General features: G+C 34.5%; 1 protein-coding gene across 5 annotated transcripts in view; it reads right to left on the bottom strand.

Annotated features, from left to right (window-relative positions):
• NECTIN3 (nectin cell adhesion molecule 3) overlaps positions 1-25,896 on the bottom strand; it is a 123,505-nt gene that overhangs the window by 66,221 nt on the left and 31,388 nt on the right. For all 5 annotated transcript variants that reach the window (XR_005242002.2, XM_007985868.3, XM_007985869.3 and 2 more), the window contains exons 2-5: positions 21,413-21,754; positions 14,899-15,195; positions 11,140-11,257; positions 7,011-7,162 (exon numbers count right to left, since the gene is read on the bottom strand). Coding sequence is in view for 4 of the 5 variants with exons in the window: in XM_007985868.3 (XP_007984059.1) it covers positions 7,011-7,162; positions 11,140-11,257; positions 14,899-15,195; positions 21,413-21,754 (909 nt within the window). In the remaining variant the exon portion in view is untranslated. The remainder of the gene's footprint in view (positions 1-7,010; positions 7,163-11,139; positions 11,258-14,898; positions 15,196-21,412; positions 21,755-25,896) is intronic.

The following is a 25,896-nucleotide window of genomic DNA, read 5'->3' as shown; positions in this document are numbered from 1 at the left end:
ATAATTCTCTCAAAAATATTTTCTTTAAATAAAAAAGCTCAAAATTTTTGGAAGGAGATAGATAGTAAATACTATTATTTAGTAATTAAAAAAAATAAAAAAGCATATGCTTAAACTTATGTTAGCCTGATAGGCTATTACCAAATGAGACTAATAGACAAAGTAAAAATATGTTATAAAGTAATTAAAATATCATCGCCATGTCTAACAACCTATGAGCAAGTTATCTAAACATTCAGAAATTTAAAAACTTCAACTATATCTGCAAAATTTAATGTCACTACTTTAGGATGGAGTCTCAAAAAGAACAGCTAATATTTTAGAGAGAACATTCTAATAATACTTAAATATTAGATGCAAATGAACCTGTGTATCGACATTAGATAACAGAGTAAATAGCCAGTAATATTAAAAAGCAACTAAACATAAATAGCAAAAATTAAAGACTGGTTAATTATCAATTAAGTAGTATTTATAGGTCATGTAACACAAAACTGTAGAGTTTGAAGAAAGGATAAGTTTAAAAATATTGTTTCCTTCACAGTGAAAGAAATAAATGACCCAAATGGTAATCTCCTATAATTAATTTTTAAATGAGTGATACTGATAAAGCTTTAAAAAATGATTGTTAGAAAAATACTAAATCTACATGGGGTAAGTTATTCTAATATTACAAGCTAAAGAAAAATACTTACTGAACAGGTTTCATCACGGAATGCCATATGTATAGAATGTGGTAAAAATTTAGCAAGTACAGTATAAAATTTAGTAAGTACAATATAACTAATTTTCTATGAGTTTAAATTTATAACCGGTAACCCTGTCAAGTACTTTGAGATGAATATGAGTTATCAGAGTATATTTAAGTGAATCAAGGAAGTTTTAATTTATGAAAACATTCACTAATGGAACAAATTCAATCTCAAGAAAACAAGTGTAGAATTGAAGGATCATATCTAGTATAAAAGTAGTAAAGTCTCACATCATTCAACTTCACAGCATTAGAACATTAAAAATATAGACTAAAAATGAAATCATTTGTAAGACAATTCATGTATTTTCTGAGGAAGCAGGAGTACTGGGAAAGTCAACTTTAATGTATTGAATGTCATCCTTATAATGATTCGCAAAGAAAAAAAATTACAATAAACTGGCATCAGCATATTTAAAGTAAAAATCTAATTATTTATAATTTGCTTTTCTGCCAGTAGAGTTTTAAAGTTTTTCATGGTTCTTTATATGCTAGTTTTTTTCAGAACAGTGACTATACTTGAGCTCTCACCTAATAAGACACCTTTTTACCAAGTATCCTAAATAATGAAACCCTGACATTTATTACTTCTACTTGCAAATTTCTTTATATGAACACAAATGGTCATCTATTGTCCATTTCACTCAGATTTAACAAAATACGGCTTTGAGAAAAATCTAACCAAAAGGATCATTTTAAAATCTTATTTTTGTTCATGGTTCTAGAAATGTTTCAACCCACCATCCCACTCCTTAATCAATGTTAAAAAAAAACAAAACAAAACTGAGCCTCACTAGTAATGTCATTCTATGAAAGAAAGGACATTTAGTACTTCATTATTTTGCATTTTAAGCAATGGAAATATGACAATGCATGCAAAATATTTCTTCTGTTTTCTAATTTACAATGAGAGTCACAATTATTATAAGGCAGGATTATTTTTAATCACCATATCATGATGTTAAATCCTTCCCAAAAGCACTCCTCATTTTTCAGTTAGATATTATTTTTCATACTCTTTGCTGACTGTGTGATAAATGAGTATATAATGGACATAATGACTTTCATAGTTCTTCTCACCCAAATGAAGAACTTTAAGTTTCCTTTTCTAATGAATTCTGCCAAACCATAAAACAAGTCATGTAATGCCCCATAAAAGGCATATTTCAGTCTTCTAAGGTATATTTTCAGTGTCATAAAAATTAATTGGCTAATCCCAGCACTTTGGGAGGCCGAGACAGGCGGATCACGAGGTCAGGAGATTGAGACCATCCTGCCTAACACGGTGAAACCCCGTCTCTACTAAAAAATACAAAAACTAGCCGGGCGAGGTGGCGGGCGCCTGTAGTCCCAGCTACTCGGGAGGCTGAGGCAGGAGAATGGCGTAAACCCAGGAGGCGGAGCTTGCAGTGAGCTGAGATCCGGCCACTGCACTCCAGCCTGGGCGACAGAGCGAGACTCCGTCTCAAAAAAAAAAAAAAAAAAAATTAATTGGCTTATTTTTCTTTTAGACTTCATATGGATTATTTAAATATATGAAATAAATGCATTTTAAAGTTTAAGGACTGCTAAGTAAGCAAATTCTTAAGTCTGATACTACACTTGGATCCTAACATCAATATGACCTGAAATTCAAGTTTTGCACAGGAATAAGAGTTTTAGACATGGTGGCACTTATTTGACATATCAAAATTAGCTTTTCTAAATTTAAAGAGAAGTAACAGGTGTTAAGGGAAAAATATACATCAAAAGCAAACCAGAAAAACACAATTTCCAGTAGTAAGTACTAGTCAAAGAGTTACTAAACCCCTTGAGAGTATTACTATCATATAATAGAGTACAATTTAATAACTGAGGTTGAATAGTGCAATCCTAAATCAAAAACCTCTTATCCAAAAATCTTACATTTATCAATATGGGAAAATGTGTAACAAAATTAAGAACAATTTCCCTCAGAGTTGCTTATTCTGTTCTGAGCAGAACTTTCATCTCTAGTCCTAAGATGCATTTATTTAACATATATTAAAAATAATTTCTCAAATTTTTAAATATCTATTTTAATACTGAGGTAAAATTTTTTTCCTAGAGGACAATGAGTACATGCAACAATGAAAAGGATTAATTGGTCATTTATTTTGTGAATTGTGGCTCCTTACTCTTGTAGTAAGAAGTCATTCTTTTTAGTAAAACAGTCATTCTGGAAAGGCAGCATTATACCTAGGGCACCTGACATACTTCAAGCAGTTGTTAGATGAGTTAACTAATCTCAGCATAGTATGCTGTATTACAGACTCTGGATAGAAAAGTGAAGTCTAACTATTGATTACTAAAAAAAAAAAAATTCTTGGCTGGGCACGGTGGCTTATGCCTGTAATCCCAGCACTTTGGGAGGCCAAGGCAGGGGGATCATGAGGTCAGGAGATCGAAACCATCCTGGCTAACACGGTGAAACCCCGTCTCTACTAAAAATACAAAAAATTAGCCGGGTGTGGTGGCGGGCGCCTGTGGTCCCAGCTACTCGGGAGGCTGAGGCAGGAGAATGGCATGAACCCGGGAGGGAGAGCTTGCTGTAAGCCGAGATCGCGCCACTGCACTCCAGTCTGGGCGACACAATGAGATTCTGTCCCCAAAAATAAATAAATAAATAAAACAATAAATTCTCTGCTGGGCACGGTGGCTCACATCTGTAATCCTAGCACACTGGGAGCCTGAGGCCGGTGGATTACCTGAGCTCAGCAGTTCAAGACCAGCCTGGGCAACACGGTGAAACCCCATCTCTACCAAAATACAAAAAATTAGTCGAGCATGGCAGCATGTGCCTGTAGTTCCAGCTACTCGGGAGGCTGAGGCAGGAGAACCGCTTGAATCCGGGAGGCAGAGGTGGCAGTTGAGCCAAGACAGCACCACGGTTCTCCAGCCTGGGCAACAGAGCAAGCCTCTGTCTCCAAAAAAAACCCCCCAAAAATTATGTCATATAATGCCACTTCTTCGAAAGTGCTGAAACTGTGATTTTGTTCATATTTACTCAAAATTTGAGTTCCCTTTTTAAGTTACATAAAAGCAGACTCTGGATTTGTAAATTGATTCCTGATTGTTTTATTCTCAAATTTATTCATTCATGCAACAAAACTTTATTGAACACCTATCATATGCTAAACATCATTGTAGATAATGGAAATATGGCAGTAATTAAAGCAGGCTTTATGTTTAGACTTATGTTCTGAGGGTAAAAACAGAGAAGCATATACAAAACAATAAAATTTACATGGCAATACGTGCTAAAAAGAAAAAGAAGGGGACCAATAGTAGTAAAGGGGTGAGAAGGGAGGGTATTTTATTTCAAATATAATCATGAAGACAGACCTCGCTGAAAAAGGTGAAGGTGAAGGCCTTAAGAAATGAGGTAAAGAACTCAGATGATCCCTGGTAAAAGCATTCCAGGCAGTGAAATCAGTTACTGTAAAAGACTCTGAGGTAGGAATGTGCCTACTATGTTCGAAGAACAGCAAGGAGTCCAGTAGTGACTCATCCAATGAGCAAAACATGTAAGAAATGAAGTTAGAGAGATCATCTGGAAGGAGGGCTTGTATGGAGTCTTGTAAGTCCAACTGTAAGGATTTGGTTTTCATTGTGGGTTAAATGGGAAGCCCATGGAAGGTTTTGAGGAGAGGAGTGACAAGAGCTGACATGTCCTTTAAAAGAACCACCCTAGCTGTTCATTTGCTGACAAACTGAAGGGGGACACAGGCAAAGTAGGGAGATTAAATGGTTATTGTAATAGTGAAGTAAGAGTGGCTTATGGCTTAGACTAGTGTGTAGTAGCAGTAGTAGAAGAGTTGAAGAACTGGTAAGATTCTGCATTTAACATAATGGAAGAGCTGGTATTGATTTGTTAATGAATTAACTAGGGTGTGAGAGAAAAAGCAAAATCAAGAATAACTATCAAGGGTTGTATCCTGAACAAATGTGAGGAAAGAAGTACCAGTAACTGAAAGAAGGAAGATGGGTACAGAAATATGTTTGGTATCAAGGAGCAAGAGAAACATCAGGACCTCTGTTTTGAGTATGTTAAGTTGTAAATACCTATTAAACTACTACATAGAGTTAATGATCATTAATAGGCAACTGGACACACAAGTCAGGAGTACTTAACACTGAACTCAGAATGATAAAAGAGCATAAATCTAGGATACCATTAATTAAATCAGTACATACAAAAGCATCCAAAATGAGTCTGGATATTTATTAATTTATTTTTAATTTTTTTTTTTTTTTTGAGACAGTTTCGCTCTGTCATGCATGGTACGATCTGGGCTCAGTGCAACCTCTGCCTCCCAGGTTCAAGCGATTCTCCTGCCTTAGACTCCTGAGTAGCTGGGATCACAGGTGCATACCACCTTGCTGGCTAATTTTTGTATTTTCAGTAGAAACAGGTTTTCACCGTTGTGGCCAGGCTGATCTCAAGCTCCTGACCTCAGGTGATCTGCCTGCCTCAGCCTCCCAAAGTGCTGGAATTATAGGTGTGAGCCAACACGCCCAGCCAAGACTTGATATTTAAATGATTACATAGACATATTGAGTCTAAGGTTTACAAGTAATAACCCACACCAAATTGTACAACAGAAACACAAAATAAACAGTCCTTAAGTATATTTTAACTATGCATTTCCCTGGCTTATTCTCTAATTAAAGAGAGAGAGAGTAATCTACTAATATGTAACCTCATTCAGATTTCCAGCCAGGCATAGTAGCTCACGCTTGTAATCCCAGCACTTTAGGAGGTAGAGGTGGACAGATCACTTGAGCTCAGAAGTTCAAGACCAGCCTGGACAACATAGAGAGACCACCCCCATCTCTACAAAAAATACAAAAATTAGCTGGGCATAGTGGTGCCCAGCTGAGACCTGTAGTCTCAGCTACTGGAGGCTGAGGTGAAGAATTGCTTGAGCCTGGGAGGCAGAGGTTGCAGTGAGCTGAGATCACACCACTGCACTCACTCCAGTCTGGGCGACAGAGCGAGACCATGTCTCAAAAAAAAAAAAAAAAAATACAGATTTCCACCAAAGCACTGATAACTGCAGAAAGGGCTAGGGATGTATACAGTTCTAAGCTTCTTGTTAGAGTCACGCAAAAAAAAAAAAAAGTTTGCACCTCTATAATGTGCCAGGCACAATGCTCACTGCTGAGTATACAGTCATGAATAAAGCAAGCACAAACTGCTGAATTGTGAAGATAAATAATAAGCAAGGAAATGAGCAAACAACTAAAAACTGTGGTGAGTGCTGTAAGACAATAACACATTAATACATGGTACTGTTCTTAGACTGATCACACAAGGATGGAGAATATAACACTTAAGGAAGCACAAAATTTCGCCAAAACCTCTAATTTATCTAGTTTTAGATTTGAACAAAGGTAAAACCCTTAACTATTTATTCCATAACTACTACACAAACCTGTGTTTCTTAGGTTCTCTACCTTTTCCCTCTTAATTTTCCATTTGTTAGACATGAAGATGGCTACATTCTTGTAATCAGTAAGGAGATGCTCAAAATATTTTATTGAATTTTTATAAATAAGCATTCAATTGATAATTTATTACTTGCAGCCACAACCAGGAAAAGATGTATTTTTAGCTATTTTATGAATGCCAAAATTTATACTCAGCCAAATTAACAAAAATATCCACAGTGACACAAACAGAATGTGAAAAATCTAAGCTATCAGTGGTTGAAGGACATCATACATTTTATTTCATTAACACATTTTAAGTAGCATTCCTATTTCACCTCTTGGTAACACAATATGGTATAGTCCCATATTAAGTGGGAAACAATGTTATTTCACAAGCCAAGTCTCAAATTTAATATTCCATTTTATTAAACAACTGTGTACAAAGTGGCCATCAAAGCAAAAGAAAAAAAAATCACTATTTGTTCTTAGTGTAAAGATAAAATAATCTAGAAAGTCATACATGTATTAGAGAAATAGTACTGTTGAACTGAAAAATTAACTATATGTACAGGCATCAAAATGTATATATACTTGTTGCATAGATACTGATATTTTAATAAGGGATGTCACATTACATACCTATCTCAGGATAAGGTTATTTTATCATATTCCTTTTAGATTATTTGGAAAAACTTCACTCTGAGGAACTGTTATCTTTACAAGTATAAATAATTGCAGCATATTGTTATTATGATTATTCAGAAATATTTTAAATAACTCATTTTGTAAGCAGAGAGTAACTTACCTGAAATGTAGATGACTTTTTGGTCACTTCTTTGACCAAGGGAATTGGTCACTTTACAGATATAAACACCAGAATAGTTGAAAGTCAATGGATGGACAAAATGAAGAGTATTGTCTGAAGCCAATAAACCATCAGGCCATTGTCCATCCAACCTAGATTTTAAAATGCATAAAATTATTTTAAATATCTTCAGACTACATTTATTGACAGCTAGTTAAAATGAGACATTATATGTTTGAGATACTAGTCAAAATAAAAAAGCATCTTTTAGACAAAATTCAGTATGAAAGTATAAAAAAAGTAACAAATTTTCATTTTAATAAAGATGAACTAATAAAGGCCATTAAGAACACCCATTCTTCCAAAATAGCAGTCCATGTAAGAGTGGCACTGCTAACATAATAAAACAGCAGAAAAGCAGAGAAAAAATATAATTAAAAAAGTTTTATTCAGAAAACTGGAAGTTAGAAAAACATACTATTTGAAGACATACATACAGTATCAAGTAAATTAAAATTCTCATTGAATCAGAGATCTATTCATGACATATCTACAATTTTCTTTATGCAGTCATCCTACTTAAATACGTAATGTTTTAGCACCCTCTATAACACATTTATAGAGCATCATTTAATGCTAATGCAAACAGACACTGTGCTCCATCCAAAGATAGTTTCTAAAGCAGCAAAATGGGTCTTCTTATAAAATAATTTCATGTGTAAGGTGGGCATCTGTGACAATAAAGACCAAGACACCATGTGGTATCAATAATAAGTCTTTTAAACAGTATTTACACTAATTTGGCTAAGAGGTCCTATACCTAGTATACATATTGCTCTAAATCATGTAGGGTCCCACTATGAGAACTCTAAAGCCATTCACCGTAATGGAACTAAGCACACTGCTAAAAATCACTTTTCTAACCAGAGGATACCAAAAAATAAAAAAATAAAAAAAATAACAAATAAGTGTTTTTAAAGCTTAAGGTGTTTTTTTGTTGTTGTTGTTGTTTTTGTTTTTTATTAAAGTAAGAGGATAAGGCCGGGCACAGTGGCTCACACCTGTAATCTCAGCACTTTGGGAGGCCGAGGCAAGCACATCACTTGAGGTCAGGAGTTCGAGACCAGCCTGGCCACCATGGTGAAACCTTGTCTCTAATAAAAATACAAAAATTAGTTTGATATGGTGGTGGGTGCCTGTAATCCCAGCTACTTGGGACGCTGAGGCAGGAGAATCACTTGAACCCAGGAAGGAGAGGTTGCAGTGAGGCAAGATGGCACCACTGCACTCTAGCCTGGGTGACAGAGTGAGACACTGTCTCAAAAAAAAAAAAAAAGAAGATTAAAAAGTCAAGTAAACCTAGGTCTCAACTACTACAGTTTAGGCTAAGTAGATTTTCAAAAAGTTTATTCACTTATTCCTTCATTCAATTACTAGGAGCCCACTATTTGCCATACTCTGCTTTGCTGGTGTTGCTGAGATATAGAAGTAAATAAAACATAGTCTCTATTTTCAATTATGTAAGTACATAGAAGATTGATAAATTATTACACAGGGAATAAGAACAATAAAAAAAAAAGCAGAAAGAAGCAAATCAACACCAAAGAATAGATAGAATAATTTTGTTTTGCAATCTCGAGTGCAGTGAGTGGTAAAATAATCTATAAAATCTTTTAGAGTTGATAGTAGTGGTAAAATAATCTGTAAAATCTTTTAGAGTTGATAGTACTTTAATTCAGCACTGAAGGATAAAGATAATATGCTTACATGGCTTAAGAAACAAAAATAAAAGCACCCAACCTTTTCCTTTAGAAGGCTTTGGAAAGAAAATTTTTGCAAGTATTGGCTTTCAAAAGGTAAATTCTTTCTACAAGAATAACAATGAAAATAAATTATATATGTCTTAACAATTACCTTTGTACTTTGGGCTCGAAGTTTTAATCCCTTTAATTCTCTGAGAAATTGTAAAATGACTTAGAGTTAGAAATATCTAAATATCACATTAAACCTACAACAAAAGCATATTCTATGCCCTTGCGTCTAGGTTACATGACTTATATTCATTGTCTGTACCTCACAAAAACTCTATGAAGTAGTTATTGGCAAGGAGGTTAGAGGGGTTAAATGACTTACTCAAAAAAGATATATAGAAGTTAAGACACTGGGATGAGAATCCACAATTGTACGGCTTTTAGAAATACTCTATCAAACAAAAATCTTAACTAATGATTGCTTCCCATTTTTTTAAAATGTAAATGAAAATTTTTCTCTACCTTTAAAATAGTATCTATGCTTAAAGATAACTGACTGACCACATATAGTGCTTCCTAACTCCCATAAAATCCCACCAGAAAGAGTACAGAAATTAAAAAGTTATTAAAAACCTTAGAGGAGAAAACAGGAGGCAGAATTCAACAGACAAGATGTTTCAACAAACTTTCCGAAGACAGAAAATAGATTTTAAAAACAATATATGCCTTAGGTCAGTGTTTCTCAACCCAGGGATGCTTCAAAACATCCTACAATTCACAGGACTGCCCATTACAAAAAATAATTTTGGCCTAAAATATCAATAGTGCCAAAGTTGAAAAGTTGTACTTTAGGGTGAAGAGTTGCTTATGAAAAGCACATGGATGAGAAAGCAGCCAATTTGGTCCAAAGAATCAAACAAAAATTTTGGAGTTCAACTCAGTGTACCTCAGAAAACTAGAAGGAGGCCAAGAGCAAGTTAAAAGATACACCACAAAACAAGAGATTCCTCCCGACTCTGTACAAATACCAGACATTTATCTCTTGGGCAAAAAAATGGAGGTTAATTCTAGAAATAAACTGAATGGTCACAAAATAAAGACTTCCACTTTTCTATTAGTGATATCTGGAGTCTCCCCAGGAAAATAATCACATCTCTACCTGATCACTCTAAGTGGAATCTAATGAGCAATCCCCACTACAGAGAGAGCATCCACTAAGCATTTTATTTTAATGCTTCACTGTGAAAGACTAAACAACCAACAAGATTAAGAAATATCTACATAATGAAAGACCAAACCAAAAAAACAAAAGAACTTGGAGGGAAAAGAGACAGTATGTAGAAAGCAGAAAAAACTCTCTGGGGAAGAAGGAAATCCAGTATCCCTGGGAAGAAACAAGAAAGATACTACACTCATAAAATAAGAAAAGGGTGCTATGAAAACAACGTATTTTTATAGTTGGCATATTTTCAGTTTATAAGATCATCTTCTCATTCTCCAAAGAATATTCAATGAGAAGATGCTCTTAAAAAGTGAAAACAGGCCAAAAATTTTTTTTATATCATTAAGTCAATGGAAAATTTTTTTAAAAATCAAGAAAACCTTCTAGGAAGAATAAGATCATCTGAAAATATAAAAGAAAGGATATTTATTATACAATAAATAGGAGTTCCAAAAAGAACGAACAGGAATAAAAAAGAGGGAAACGACCAAAAAATAAGAAAATTATTAAAGTTGATAGATACATCTGGAGATCAAAATGGGCCCTAAATACTGACAAAATAGGAATAAAAACCTTGGTATAACAGTTTGAAATTTCAGAGAAAAAAAATTATGCACATAGTAACTACACAAGTAAAAAGAGGCAAATATTAGCCACTGGGAAAACAAATGGCTACAGACAAGAGAAAACAGAAGTCTGGTATATGTCTTAGCTCTTCGTAACATTTACCTGCCCTAGAGAAGCAAACAGTGATTACTGAGTTTAACTAAAAATCACTAAAATTTCATTTGGACTATGAAAGGTAGGAATGTGTGTATGTGGGTGTGTTTGTAAATGAAGAAGTAGACATAAAATTATAATTATTTATCTAAGAAATCAACAATGTTAAAAACTATTAAGTAGTAGCAGCCTTAGACCTCTGACTGCAACTAACCACAAGAAACTGCTAAAATTGCTTAAGTAGCCTCAAAAGATCAGAACTGAAGGGGTAGGAAGGTGGGGACAGGTAGGGCAGGATAAGACAGAAAATTTAATTAACATTTTCATTTTCTGCTATTACTATAATCGTGTATTATATAGATAAAAACAACTTTTAATGGGGATTTAAGAAGGTTTCACTTTTAGATAATTTCTCTTTCAAAGTATATAACATTACCTGCTCCACACAGATTTGAAGGGTGGTGGATTTGCATCAGCATTACATTTGAGATTAACACCTTTTCTTCCTACAAACCAATTTCCATCATACCCTGTTACCGAAACTTCAGGAGCATCTATAAAATAAATGCATGACGGGACAGATTATCTTTTGCTAATGATAAATGCAATACACATGGTAAAATATTAACACAACAGACAAAGCCTTAGAAGAACAGGAATCATTTTTCCTTAGTCTCAACATGTATAATCAATATGGAAGATACTACTCCGTAAATATTGGCTGAAAGAATAAAATGAAGAATGAGTAGCCCCCAAAATGGCAATTATACTACATACAGTTTGAGTAATTAGAAATGCTAAATGTTAAGGAATATTCATAAACCTATAATCACCAAAAGCAAAATGAAAGAATCCTATTAAGCAAGACGTAGAGATACAGGAACAAAGTAAATATGTTATAGTATTTAATTAAATAAGAAATGGCATTTAAGTACCATGTAGTACCAAGTTACAATATAAAACAGTCTTTAAAGAGATATTTAATCTAAAAGGAAATATCTTCTAAGAGATATTAGGTCAATTGCAGAGATTAGATTCCCTATGTTACAATTAATTAATATATTGGGGTCATGTAGAGATGTGACACAGGCTTTCTATGACTACATACTTACAACTGAAGTAAATTAGCTAGGGCCTCAAATGTACTAAAACATAAACTTTTATCCATTTCACGTACCCAAAAGTCTTTTAGCGTATGTGCAACATAACTAGTTGAATGAGCAATTATCCATATCTACCAGCAATATAAATATATACTTCCAAACTATTAAGTCCAAACCTATCATTCATTCAACCAACATTCTGTTTGGCTCCTAATGAGTGACAGACATGGCACTTAGAAATAATACACTGTTTTGGCCGGGCACGGTGGCTCACGCCTGTAATCTCAGCACCTTGGGAGGCCAAGGCAGGCAAATCATGAGGTCAGGAGATGGAGACCATCCTGGCTAACACAGTGAAACCCTGTCTCTACTGAAAAATACAAAAAAAAAAAAAAAAAAAAAAATTAGCCAGGCGTGATGGTGGGTGCCTGTAGTCCCAGCTACTCGGGAGGCTGAGGCAGGAGAATGGTGTGAGCCTGGGAGGCAGAGCTTGCAGCGAGCCAAGTTCGCACCACTGCACTACACTGTTTTAGGTATTTGGTATACACACAGACTTTATATACATACAATTTATATTCTAATAGTAATAGGGAAGATGACATTTAAAAATACTTAACTAAAACTCCTTATGAGGGCCAGGAAGAAAAAGAATAGGATGCTAAGAGAGAATATAAAAAGAAAGGCCTAATTTAGGTTGGGGATGGGGTTGGAGGTGATAAAAGGCTTCCCCAAGGAAGTGTTAAATTATGTATGATGCAGAGACTCTCTAGCTTTCTGTGAGCTACATAGAAAACTAAGTTAGCAGCATATGATCTGATGAGAAGCTAGAGAGAGACCAGATCAGTATTTACCTCTGCCAGGGAAGACTGTTCTACTGGAAAGCAAAGTTTACAAAAGAGTTGTAAAAAATTGAACTTTTAATAAGGTACTATTATCTTAATAATTTAAAAAAAGAAACAGCAAAGATTAACAAATATTTTTGTAACTTAAAAGTGGTACTAAAAAATGTTGCTGAAAGAACAGTCCAGATATCTGTGAGTTTAGGCATTAAAGTATCCCAAAAGGATACCTCTAAATATTGAGGAATAAATTTGTCATATAAGACAATATTTAAGTTTGTTTACATGTCCTATAGGTCTCCAATTTACAAAAGGAAAAATGTTATGACTATTCTAAGAACATTTTAGGAGTAAGCCAATAAATCAAAACCATATTATACATTAGAAGAAATATTTTATATATCTAAGATTTCATTCAAGCAAACAAAAAACTACAAATTGAAAACATCAGTCATTATTAGACACTGGAAAGGTAAACATATGCATATGCAAAATACATTAACTTCCAATTGGGATGTGAATTTTATGAGACAAAGAAAAAAGTTAAGACTCTGTAAAAGCAAGGTAGGAAAAGGAAAAAGAAAAATTTTAACAGAATTCTCCAGAGAATTAGGAAAAGAAGGTATTAGCATTTAAGAATGCAATGGCAGTAACAGTTTTTGAAAGATAGCTTTTCAAGTTAACCCTATAAAGGCTGAAAAAGATCCTGGGAATTAGCTTTAAAAACCATTACACCAAGTGTAATGAATATGTGTAACTTAAAACTCCATGCATGTCATATCAAAAAGCAAATAAGTAGCAATAACAAAAAATAGAATTCCCTCAAAAACACCTAAATTTATAATTTGTACATGGATAGAAGTAAAAGCAGAACCTAAATACTTTTCCTAATGTTGTCTCTAATCTGCCTAATTTTCATTATCTTTGCTACAAACTATCTACAGCCATCACCTTTTCTACTACTTGAAATTTTTAAATGGTATACAAATCACAAAGAATGTATTAAAAACTAAGAAACTTTATTCAAAGGGAAAAGTAGATACAAAAGAATATATAAACACATACACAGGAAAGTATACCTTAACAAAAATACACAAGTAACAAGTGGCTCAGCTTTGAACCTGTATCTACAATGGTTATTATCCAATGATGTATTTAAAATATTGTTTTTTAACCTAAGAAAATTCTTATAACATGATCAATGAGACAAGATTAGAAATAATATTGAAAAATACGGATTTTCAAACTAATTAATATTCATATAGGGAAGTCAAAGAAAACAAGGCCAGGTGTGGTGGCTCACACCTGTAATCCCACCACTCTGGGAGACCGAGGCGGGAGGATCACAAGGTCAGGAGATGGAGACCACCCTGGCCAACATGGTGAAACCCCATCTGTACTAAAAATACAAAAATTAGCTGGGCATGGTGGTGCACGGTTGTAATCCCAGCTACTTGGGAGGCTGAGGCAGGAGAATCACTTAACCCGGGAGGCGGAAGTTGCAATGAGCAGAGATCATGCCACTGCACTCCAGCCTGGCGGCAGAGCAAGACTCCATCTCAAAAACAACAAGAAAATAGATGGGGAGCATCAGTGAAACTGAGTAACAGCTCAATTAATTAGAATGCAGGGGCCGGGCGCGGTGGCTCACGCCTGTAATCCCAGCACTTTGGGAGGCCGAGGCGGGCGGATCACAAGGTCAGGAGATCGAGACCATGGTGAAACCCCGTCTCTACTAAAAAAATAGAAAAAAATTAGCCGGGCGCAGTGGCGGGCGCCTGTAGTCCCAGCTACTGGGGAGGCTGAGGTAGGAGAATGGCGTGAACCCGGGAGGCGGAGCTTGCAGTGAGCCGAGATTGCGCCACTGCACTCCAGCCTGGGCGACAGAGCGAGACTCCGTCTCAAAAAAAAAAAAAAAAAAAAAAAAAAAAAGAATGCAGAAATTGTTTGTCCTTCAGCATTGTACATTTTGAGGTACCAGTTGCCATAACTCCCTAAGTCGAGCCTACTTTTAAGATCTTAAAAGGAAATGGTTACATTATAATTTTAAGTTGGAGAGCAACTTTAAAGTCATCTGTTCATCTTTACAAAAGTGATTAAAAATGTTTTGGCTAAATGAAATTTCCATGAAAACATAAACAAAATTAAAAGAAAACAAAAATAAACAAGGACAAGCTATTAAATATTCAAACTAAAAATAGTTTGATAAACATGCTGACAAATATTAAAAAAGCAAATGTTACATTTACTTACACTGTATGTCTAATATGAAAGAGTATCGGATGTCCTTTTCCAAGGCTGGATGTTTTACAACGCAAGTAATTCGCCTTCCTCTAGCGAATCTGGTTGGAAATAGCTTGTACTGGCTGATAATCGTTGCCGTTTCATTTGGAAAAGAAGTTGTAGTGGATTCCATTTCACCAAGATCACCTTCCCAGTCAATATGTGCAACGGGTTTTCCAGTGGCTGCGATACAAATGGCTGCTACTGTTTCATTTCCTCCATCAATTAAAGAATCTGGCCCTTTTATCAGGCTCACAGTGGGTTCAACTGTTTAAATATTTTTTTAAAAATTAGTTACATTCAAACAAGAATATGTTTATATCTTTGTAAGTCACATCTAAACATATTTCACAAGCTTAAGGACAACTGCATATAAAATCTACACACATTTTTTAGGTAATGCCATTGTCAATCACATTCTTGGAAAAACTAAAGATCATAAGCCAGGACAAATGAGACCAAGAATTCATACCACCACTACAAAGACGGCTCTACCTGATAAAGATATACATTCCTTTAGGGAACGATGAATTCTTTCCAACTTAATATATACAAAAAATTTCTGTGAACTAGATCACAATTCCCTTTATGAGATTAAAGGTATTACTTCTCTGCAAGATAAGTTTTATACATATATAATATATATATAGACAGAGTTTCATTTTGCAGCAAAAAAATTTTAAAGCAAACACTTTTAAAAAAAAGTTATGATTTTGACTTACTGTTAAAATGTTATGAAAAAAAAAAGTTCCTCTGAACATACGCTTTGGAGATGAAATGTTTTTCTTGGCCCAATAAGTGACTCAATAATTTCATTTAGAACACTGCCTTTTGAACTTTCAACCTTTAACTCCTCATATATCCAAAAGAACCAATTAGGGTTGCTGAATGTGTTCAATTACTTTTATTTACAACATACACTTCAAGGTCATCTGAACATGTACCATCACTAATAGTTAAGTTTATTGGAATGGACATACCACCTATCTTCTTCCAATACAAGAAAGTTCCTCAGCAGGGTAAAGTAACAATGTTAGAACCTCTCAATCTACTCGACCCCCAATATCTCTTATCTTTTCACATTTTCCAGCAATTGTTATGTGCTTCTGTGTAAATTCCTCGGTACTGACTTCATAAATTTTGTGTCCAGTCTTTAGTTTATTGTGTGCATTGAGTTTTTATTTCAATGTTTTTTTTTCATTTCCAGGATTTCAAGTTGGTTCTTTCAGTACCATCTGTTCTTGATGGTACTGAAAGAACCAAATTTTGTTTCACATTTTACTTTGAAAGCTATTTTTACTCACATTTTACTCTCATGGATATGATTATTTTCCTTATGTAGTTCCTTTCATAAGATGCATTATTATAAAATAACAAATGAAAAAGTACATGCAACACATGCAATGAACAATTTTATAGCAAACATCCATATAACCACCACACATCTTAACAAACATTATTACTGGAACCTCACAAGTCCCTCATATTCCTCTACTACATCTTAAAAACCTGCCTGCCTCAATGTGAAACTATTATATTGACTTTGGAGATCAACTGTTTATTTTTCATTATAGTTCTGCAACCAACTCATGCAAATCTAAACAACACATTTTAGCCTGTTTCTGAACTTTTTAAGAATGGAATTGGACCATATGTATTTTTGTACTTTTTCTTTGACTCAACTTTGTGTTCTGGAGATTCATTCATATTGGAACATTTAGCTTTAGCTTATTGTTTTGGAATTCATTTTTTTACTTTTTTATTTTTAGATCATTTGGATTTATATACAATTGTATATATTATTAGTTTTAATTGCTTTATAGTTTATTAATGGATAATGGAGTTCCTGTTTCATCTGAACAATTTTACAAGAAACATTTCCATTCATGTATCTTAGCATATTTGTGCACAAGTATATTCTCAGAATTGCTACTACTTATTTTCAACTTTACCAGATAATTTCAAAAACCTTTCCAAAGTACCAATTTCCTCCCAGTCTTAGCGCTCCTGCTGGTCCACATACTCACCAGTTGATATTGTCACCCAGCTGATATTGTCACAGACTTCTCAATGTTTGCAATCTGATAGGTATGTAATGGTATGCCACTGAGATTTTATGTTTAATATCTCAGATTATGAATGAGGTTGAAGATCTTTTCATATGTTTATGAGTCATTTGGAATCTTTTCTTCTGCAAAATGACTATTATAGTCAGCTGTCTATTTTTTTCTTACTGGTGAGTAAAAGTTCTACATAGATTTGGGAAAACAGTCATTTGTGATTATACGTGATGCAAATACTACATTCCTTAAATTTGGTTCTGCTACTACCTCCATTGAAACTCTAATGTCATCAAAGACCCCTAATCTAAAACTCAACACTTTTATGTCTAGTCTCTTTAACTTTGTCAAATTTGATACTTCAGCACAGCTCTTCCCAATCAGTTGAAAAGAATTAAATCCTAATGTGTTAAAGTATTTGTTGTAAGTAATGAAGTAATTCCTAAGTTATGCATTTAGAATGATACTAGCTACGTGCTGTCCTTAGGAGAAACTAAAAAACAGTCAAAACATTTTCTGTAGGGCTTACTTCTTACTGTGGAAATGGTTGCTAGAGTAACATTTCCTTAAAAACTTTCCTATCTTTTCTTCATATGATATTACTCTGCCTGAGTTCTTCTCATAACTCTCTCTGAGAACTCTTATTTTTTCTAACCTCTTTCTTTAAATAAATAATCAGTCCTGGGCCTGCAATTACTTTTGTATCTCACTTAAAGACTACTACCCAGATGATTCTGAACTTTCCTCAATTTTAATACAAGGCTTGACGCCTCAGCTTCTAACTACCTACACCTGGTTATTTCCACCTATAGCTCCTCAAACTCAAACCTAACACCAAAATCATTTTATCCTCCCAATCACCAACACCTGTTTTTCATTCATATGTGCCCATTTAACTAGCGGTAACATAATTTAATCACAAACTTTCAAAACCTATTACTGTTCAAACTTTCCTTACTTCTTATATCCAATCAGATACAAAATTCTGCTAATTATTCCTCTGTAACAGTTCTTGTCTTCATTTATGTGGCAGAAATTACAAAATTAATTGCAAGTCTTCATGGCCTCATAGCTGAGACATTATGATTTAAGGACCTCTTCATTTCAATTGATCAAAAACACCAGACCCATCTTCCTAATCACAACTGTCATCACATTGCTCTCTAAATCAGGTCAGTCGTGAGTTAGGTATTCCTCTACGTGATGTGATCAAAGCAGTGTTTCTCAAACTTCACTGTGTATATAAGTCACTGGGGAATCTTGCTAAAATGCAGACTATCATTCAACAAGCCTAAGACGGATCTGAAATTCTATATTTTTAACAAGTTCTCAAGTGATGCCAATGCTGCTGGTCCATGAACTACATTTTAAATAGCAAGGGTCTGAGAATAGAAGACAAGTGAGAGGCAGCACAACTATTGAATACAAAGTATGAATTTCCAATAATATAGAGCTCAAATTCCCTGTTCTAGCATTCAAGTTACTTTAACGTGGTCCTACTCTATAATTCTAAAATTTAATTCTTATACTTTATGTAAATCCTTTGAACAACGAATAAATTACTTATTCAGTGTTCCACTAACACAGGGCTCTCAACAGGGGGTGATTCCCCACTAACTCCTGCTCCCCTCTTGAAGACACTTGGCAGTGTCTGGAGACATTATGAGTTTAACAACGAGGAATGCTATTGGTATTTACTGGCACAGTGTTTAGAGGCCACAGATGCTGTCTACAACGAATAGTACAGCTCACTACAACAAAGAATTCTGGCCCCAAATTTCAACAACACTGAGGTTAAGAAAATTTTCCCTTAATGTATAGTGGTCCCTTAGTATTCTGCAGTGGGGTGAGGGTCGGTTCCAGCATCCCTGAGTATAAACAAATCCGTGCATACTTAGGTCCTGCAGTTAGCCCTACGGAATCCATGTACAGAAAGTCGGCCCTTCATATATGCAGGTTTCACATCCCACAAATACTCTATTTTCTACTTGCAGTTAGTTGAAAAAACATCCATGTATAAAGGGACCCACACAGCTCTAACCCATGATGTTCAAGGTTGAACTGCATATCATTTTGTTTTCCCTGCCTTGGTTCACATACTATCACAATCCTAGAGTACCATTTTCATATTCTTTCATTTTTGCCTACCCAAAACCTACTCACCACTGACTGACTCAACTACCTCTCCTAAGAAATACTTCTTGACTACCAAGTTCACTAATCCATTCCTATATCCTACTCAAATAACACTGTATGACTGCTATATACTGGAAACTCTTATTGGTTTTAGGGACATAAAATTAAATTTTTAAATGCACAGTTACTCTCCAACACTTGTTTATAGTGCAGAAAACATTTGTAATAGTGTGGTAACTGCTACAATAAAGATATGTTCAACATAACGACAGCCAAAAAAGCATCAGATTTGGAGAAAGGGGTCAAGAATGGCTACTAAAAGGATGTGATTTGATGAATAATAGTTACATGGAAGAAAGAAAGGCCAGGAAAAAAGGCAATCCAGGCAGAAAGAGAAACACCCATAAAAATGTAGGTCAAAAGAACTGCAAATAGTTTATGATGATGATAAGACTTGGGTTTTTGAAAAAACAGCAGCAAGGAGTAGAACAAATGAAGCAAGAGAAGTAGGTGTGGGCAAAATGACTAATCTTGTAACAAATAGCCTGGATTTTAAGCCAGTAAGTACTGTATTAATTTAGAGGGAACTACTACAATTTAAAGCAAAATGAAAAGTGATTTTATCCCCATGAGCTTCCTCTTTTCACATGCAAGGTCCTTTTTTAAATTTTTTCTTTATGAGAGAGTCTCATTCTGTTGCCCAGGCTGGAGTGCAGTATTGTAATCTTGGCTCACTGCAACTTCTGCCTCCCGGGTACAGGTGATTCTCAAGACCCAGCCATCCGACTAGCTGGGATTACAGGCATGCACTACCATGCCTGGCTAATTTTTGTATTTTTAGTAGAGATGGGGTTTTGCCATGTTGGCCAGGCTGGTCTTGTACTCCTGACCTCAGGTGATTCACCTGCCTCTGCCTCCCAAAGTGCTGGGATTACAGGAGTGAGCCATACAGTACTTTATGTTACCTTTTTTACTGACGTCCTGCACGTGAGTTTTCGGATATTCATGCCTTGCCTTCCAATCAGAAAATTTCTCAAAAATATAAATCTCTTAAATGTAAGTTATATGTCCCCACAGCTCTTAGGGCAGTGTCTTAAATATATTAAGCCTCAAATATCTAATTTTATATTAATATCTCTCGTAACATGAAAAAATACATAATAAATTTGGACAAAATTGCTGTCCTATATTTCAGAGACACTAATATTATGCCCTTAAACATTGGAGCTATTAACTTGTTTGATTCTCTGGGAAGCAGACACTGTGATGTGAGAAGTATAAAAGGTTTATCAGGGAGTGACAACTGGGAGAAAAGAGAGAAGGAAGATTCAATTGAGTAAATGGAGCTACCAGTACCCTGACAAAGTCTCCATTCAGGCCAATGGGCATATTCCATTAAAGGAGTCCCACTTTGGGTAAAAATCTTTACACTACTATCTTGTTCAATCACTAGCCCCAAGAAGCGCTTACCCTTGGCTACCACTGCCTCACTCAGTCACTGGTCTGAGGTCACTCACAAAAAGAATAGCCCTGAAAACTGAAGTAATCTTAAAGGACCTAACAGCTGGAAGCTGTCAGCTACCCACACTACTAGTAGCCGTCTGAATAAGAATCTAAGCAGCAGATCTTCATGTGAGCAGCCACCAGTTGCTATTGCTCCTCAATTTTCATTTCTATCATTTCAAAAGTACTTATCAGCATTTCCAAATTGGTTTACATTTCACTGCAAGTAGCTTAAGGTTAATGAGCTTTTTCAACATTTTACCATAAACTTTAACAGGTATCATAGGAAATAGTGGAATATCACTATTATGAGTGAAAGCAGAATATTCAGATAGTTATGCAAATCTAAAATAGCAGGAATAAAATTTGATATGAAAAATTAAAACATGATGTTTCAATGGCTCCTAGATGCAAAACTCAATTTTTTAAAAATGAAAAAACTTAAGATGGTAATTTAATTAAAGGCTGAAAATTTGAGGGGAGATAATGAAAATAAAGATGTTACAGAAATTCAGAACTTAGATTATAATTAAAACTCATCACTATCTTTCATAGACACTAGCTAAAACTATGCAGCATTACATAGATAAGTAGGTATATACAGACAAGATTTTATTTAAAGGAAACCTAGAATCATAAATTTTAAGGATCTTGAAAAATCATATTTGAATTATTTTACTTTAAACTTAAAGTTAAATCAAATTTCAACCATTTTAATTTCTTTAAAATATTTTTATTATAATCTTCACCAGTATCACCAAAATACATAATTCAAGCATACCTACCTAACACAGTTACGGTTGTAGAGGACTGGGCATTTCCAAGCGGGAATGTAACAGCTTTGCAGATGTATTTTCCAGAATCAGAGAATCCTATGTTATGCAGAGTAATTGTTGCATCATTAAGTGAGTAATTTTTAAACAAGACTCTTCCCTGATATTCTCCTTGAACAGAGAATCCATATTGGGGATGGTGAACTGCAACAGTCTGTGAACTTTTGCCATGTATCTTCTCCCATGAAATTTGCGTTATGGTTTCATTTACTTCAATTAAACACTTCAGTGAAACATTCTTTCCCCATACTGCTGTGACATGTGGCTCCACAATAATTGGTCCAGCTAAGGCACCTATGGAGGGAAAAAAAACTATGACAATTCTTAAAATAGAAAAAAGCTGTCAACATTCTCCTCCCTTCCTGACCCCCTCTATAACTATCTCTAGCTGCACACACACACACATGCACTCACATGCACCACACACAAAACTTACAACAAAGAGAAATGAACCAGGTGTTTTCTGGGCTTGATATGAGATTCAAATGTGACTATCAAATAAACTAACAATATGCCAATATGTGTTGCGTGAAAAAAAGCACTAGATTAGGACCAAGTTGACTTGGAAGTATGATCCTTCCCCAGTCAAGCCTTCACATGAGTTCCCACCTCTGGCTGACACTTTGACTGCAGCCTTGAGAGAGAGACTGAGGTAGAAGATTCAGTTACGTCATGCCTCGATTCCTGGCACACAGAAACTGACAGATAATACATGGATAGTCTTAAAGCCACTATGTTTTGGGGTAAATTTTTTACACAGCAATAGATAACTTATGCATGTAGGATCTCCCAAACCAAATAAAAGACTAAAGTATCTTTTTTGGAGGATCCCTATATCAAGTATCTCTACTGAAAAGTCATTAAAGACAGATCAATTGCCAGAAAATATTAATGAAGAAATGTTTATATAAATGTAAAATAATTTTGTTTTTTCCATTTCAGGGTTAAGAAAAAAAATTTTACAAGCAAAAGTTAAAATGACATCAAACTTCTTCCATATAATACGTATTTCCTTCCCAAAAGCAATAGAGCAAAACTTATAATGTTTTGAGGGAAATAAAACTAACATTCATGACTACTATAGTCAAGCAAGATGCTGCTCATTGACAAGTATATCAGAATATGTATAACAAGTCCTTGGAGGTCTACCACTCACATATGTGCCCTAACAAAATAAAAGAACAAATATACAAACCAAGAAGTAAACCAAAATAAGCACTCAAAAATGGAAATTGTATAAATAATACCTTTAAAAGTTACATCTAACTAATATTTTTAAATGAATACTGAAATGCAGAAGGGTACCACTAGATAATCAAGAAAAATGCATTTAAACATGTTCAAACACATCCAAATGTTTTAAAAAAAAACCACTTCATGCAATATTATTTTAATGAATCTTTTTTAGAGGAAAAAACAAAAACAAAAAAGTAAATTAGAAGGCAAATTTTATCACCTAAGAGATGACTGAGGATATTACAAAAAGGGACTGACATTGACACTGACTACACGTAACAGCTACAAATTTAAAAGTTTCAGTTTTTTAACCATTGCTTCAAAAAAGTATCAGGCCCTGAAAATTTACTATCATGTTCTATAATGCTAGAGTACAGATAATTACTAAGCTTTTAAAATTAATCCAAGATACATGAAATGTGAAAGTATTCTAATGTATTTTAGCAACCTATCACAAGCTTGGTATTTTACAAACAAATAAAAAAGTAGTCTCATGAATATTAATAAAAAAGTCATTTATTATGAAATAATAGCTCTGTATTTAAGAAAACTACACAGCCGAGTAGGACTATTCTAAGAACAAAAGGACATTTTTAGACTACTCATCACATTAAAAGCTCACACGACTCTCTTATTTGATATTACAAAGGTATTTAATAAAACATTTACTATCTGATTTAAAAAGAAAATCTAAGAAAAGGACTCTGAAGTAGATTATTTTCAAATCAGTGGCCATTATCAGCACTAAAGAGAAAGAGGCATGGCTATTAAAAAAAGATCAAGACAAGATGGTGCACTATCATTACCATTGTTCAACTGAGACTGGAAATTCAATCCAGTGTAATAAGAAAAAGGAAACGATAAATATTAGGAAGGAACAGAAAGAATTATTATTTGAAAAATCTATTACCTGAAAAATCCAAGAAGATGAAATGAAATGAAAGGCTACTAAAACCAATAATGTGGTTGCTTATAAACATATGCAAAATATATATGAACTATATAATCAGTATGTTATGAAGGGTGACATCTTTACACATTTACTGCAGAAAAGGGTTTAATTTGTAAACATTAATATTTAAAACACTCATGAATAAAACTGTAAAAAACTTATAAACCTGACTTGAAAAAATAGCAGCTATGCCATATTCCTAGGTAGGAAAACATGTCAATTCTCCCCATATTAGTACACAAATGCAATACAATTATAGTGAAAACCTTGATAAAAAATTTTTTAAAAACAGGGTAGAAATAACTGCCAAAAATATTTTAAAACACTAACAGACTACTGAAGAGGGAAAATATTAAAGTAAAAATAATAAAAATTTGGTATTAGTAACATAAAATAATTGAAAGTACACAAACAGACCTATATATAATAGGACGTGGTATATAACAAAGCTAATATTTTGAGTGGGGAAATAATATATTAGTCAAGAAATGCTGAAAGAGCATGAGCAAAATATTTGAAAACTACAGACCCCTCTTTTATACTAAACACTGAAAGAAAAAAAAAAAACCCCTAGATGGACTGGAGACCTAAAAGTAAAAAATTATTGCCTGTACATATGTATGCAGATAAAACTTTGTGTATTTTGTCAAATAATTACCCTAGAAAGGTAAACAACATTACTGAGGACTAAAAAAAGAATTTCTAGTTTTTATTTTATTCCCTTCAGATGGAGGTAAAATAACAAGAATTAAAAAATGGAGTAAGAGAAGTTTTACGGAGTGAATGTTTGTGTCCTCCCTAAAATTCATTCTGAAGCTCTAACCTCAATGGTAGTATTTGGTAGGCCTCTGCCTGATAATCAGGTTTAAATAAAGTCATACAGGTGGGGCTCCCCATGATGGGACTGGTGTCCTTAAAACAAAGGAGAGCTCACTCCCTCACTTTTTCTAGACCACATGAGGAAACAGTGAGAAAGTGATTGTCTACAATCCAGGAAGAAGATCCTCATCAAGAACTGGATCTGCTGGCACATGGATCTTGGACTTCCCAACCTCCCCAACTGTGAGAAATAAATGCTGTTTAAGTTGCCCAGTTTATGGTATTTTGTTACAGCAGCCTGCAATGGTTTGGATGTTTTGTCCCCTCCAAATTTCATGTTGAAATGTGACCTCCCATATTGAAGATGGACCTAATGAGAGGTCACAGGAGTGGAGCCCTCATTAATAGGTGGTGCTGTCCCTGTGGTAATGAGTTTCCACACTCTGCGTTCACAGGAGAGGAGATCTGGCTGTTTAAAAGAGGCTGGCACTTCCCGCTTTCTTTTGTTTTATGTAACATGTTGGCTCCCCTTCACCTTCTCCCATGATTCTAAGCTTCCTGAGGCCCTCACCAGAAACAGATGCCAGCACCATGTTTCCTATGCAGCCTGAAGAATGGTGAGCCAAAATAAGCCTGTTTCCTTTATAATTACCAGTATCAGGTATTCCTTTATAGCAACACAAATGGACTATAATACACACTCCAAGTTGACTAAGACAGGTAGTATGTCTTAGTTATGTTTTAATTAGCCAGAGTTCTGCTGTTGCAAATAAAAGAATCTAATACATTTCCATTCCTGGATGAAATCCAAATGTTAAAAAATACTTCTGAATAAGATTTTCCCCCATGGAATCTTAAAACTGTGGAGAAACAGATTTTCTGTTGTGGTTCTTAAACCAAAGTCCAAATTAGAAAGCCTCATTACTCAGAGACTACCAATCTTTAAGCCTACTACTACTTCCTCCCTCTACTTTCCCACATGAAACTGAGTTTAACTGGAGAGCAGAAAGGTCCTGGAGAAATGTAAACGTTTATTATTAAAGAGCTAAATTATTTAAAGTAAGTTCATCACTACTGGTAATGTAAGTCTAGAATATAAAGAGGCAAAGGAATAGCAAAGAATTGAATCTTACATATCTAGCAAGACTCCAACCTTGTCATAAGGTGATCCTGGCTACTGCACACTTTAGACATGAAGGAAAACCATAATAAAATAGGATACTCTGTTTCTACTCTGTCTTCCTGATTTAAAAGTTTAGTTTTGCATCATTAGCTAATTAATTAAATTGAACTTCTTATTTCAGAGAAAGAGACAGACAGCATTTATTCCCCTATCTGTAGCTCCACAAAAACACTACAATCATGAAAACACAACTCTTTGAAGTCTTCATGTGTCTTTGAACAGTCATTCAGTCAGTATTTACAGAGT

Source organism: Chlorocebus sabaeus, chromosome 22, assembly GCF_047675955.1.
Source record: "Chlorocebus sabaeus isolate Y175 chromosome 22, mChlSab1.0.hap1, whole genome shotgun sequence".
NCBI lineage: Eukaryota > Metazoa > Chordata > Mammalia > Primates > Cercopithecidae > Chlorocebus > Chlorocebus sabaeus.
Note: the sequence above shows the minus strand (reverse complement) of the source record. Positions and strands in the feature narration are given on the sequence as shown.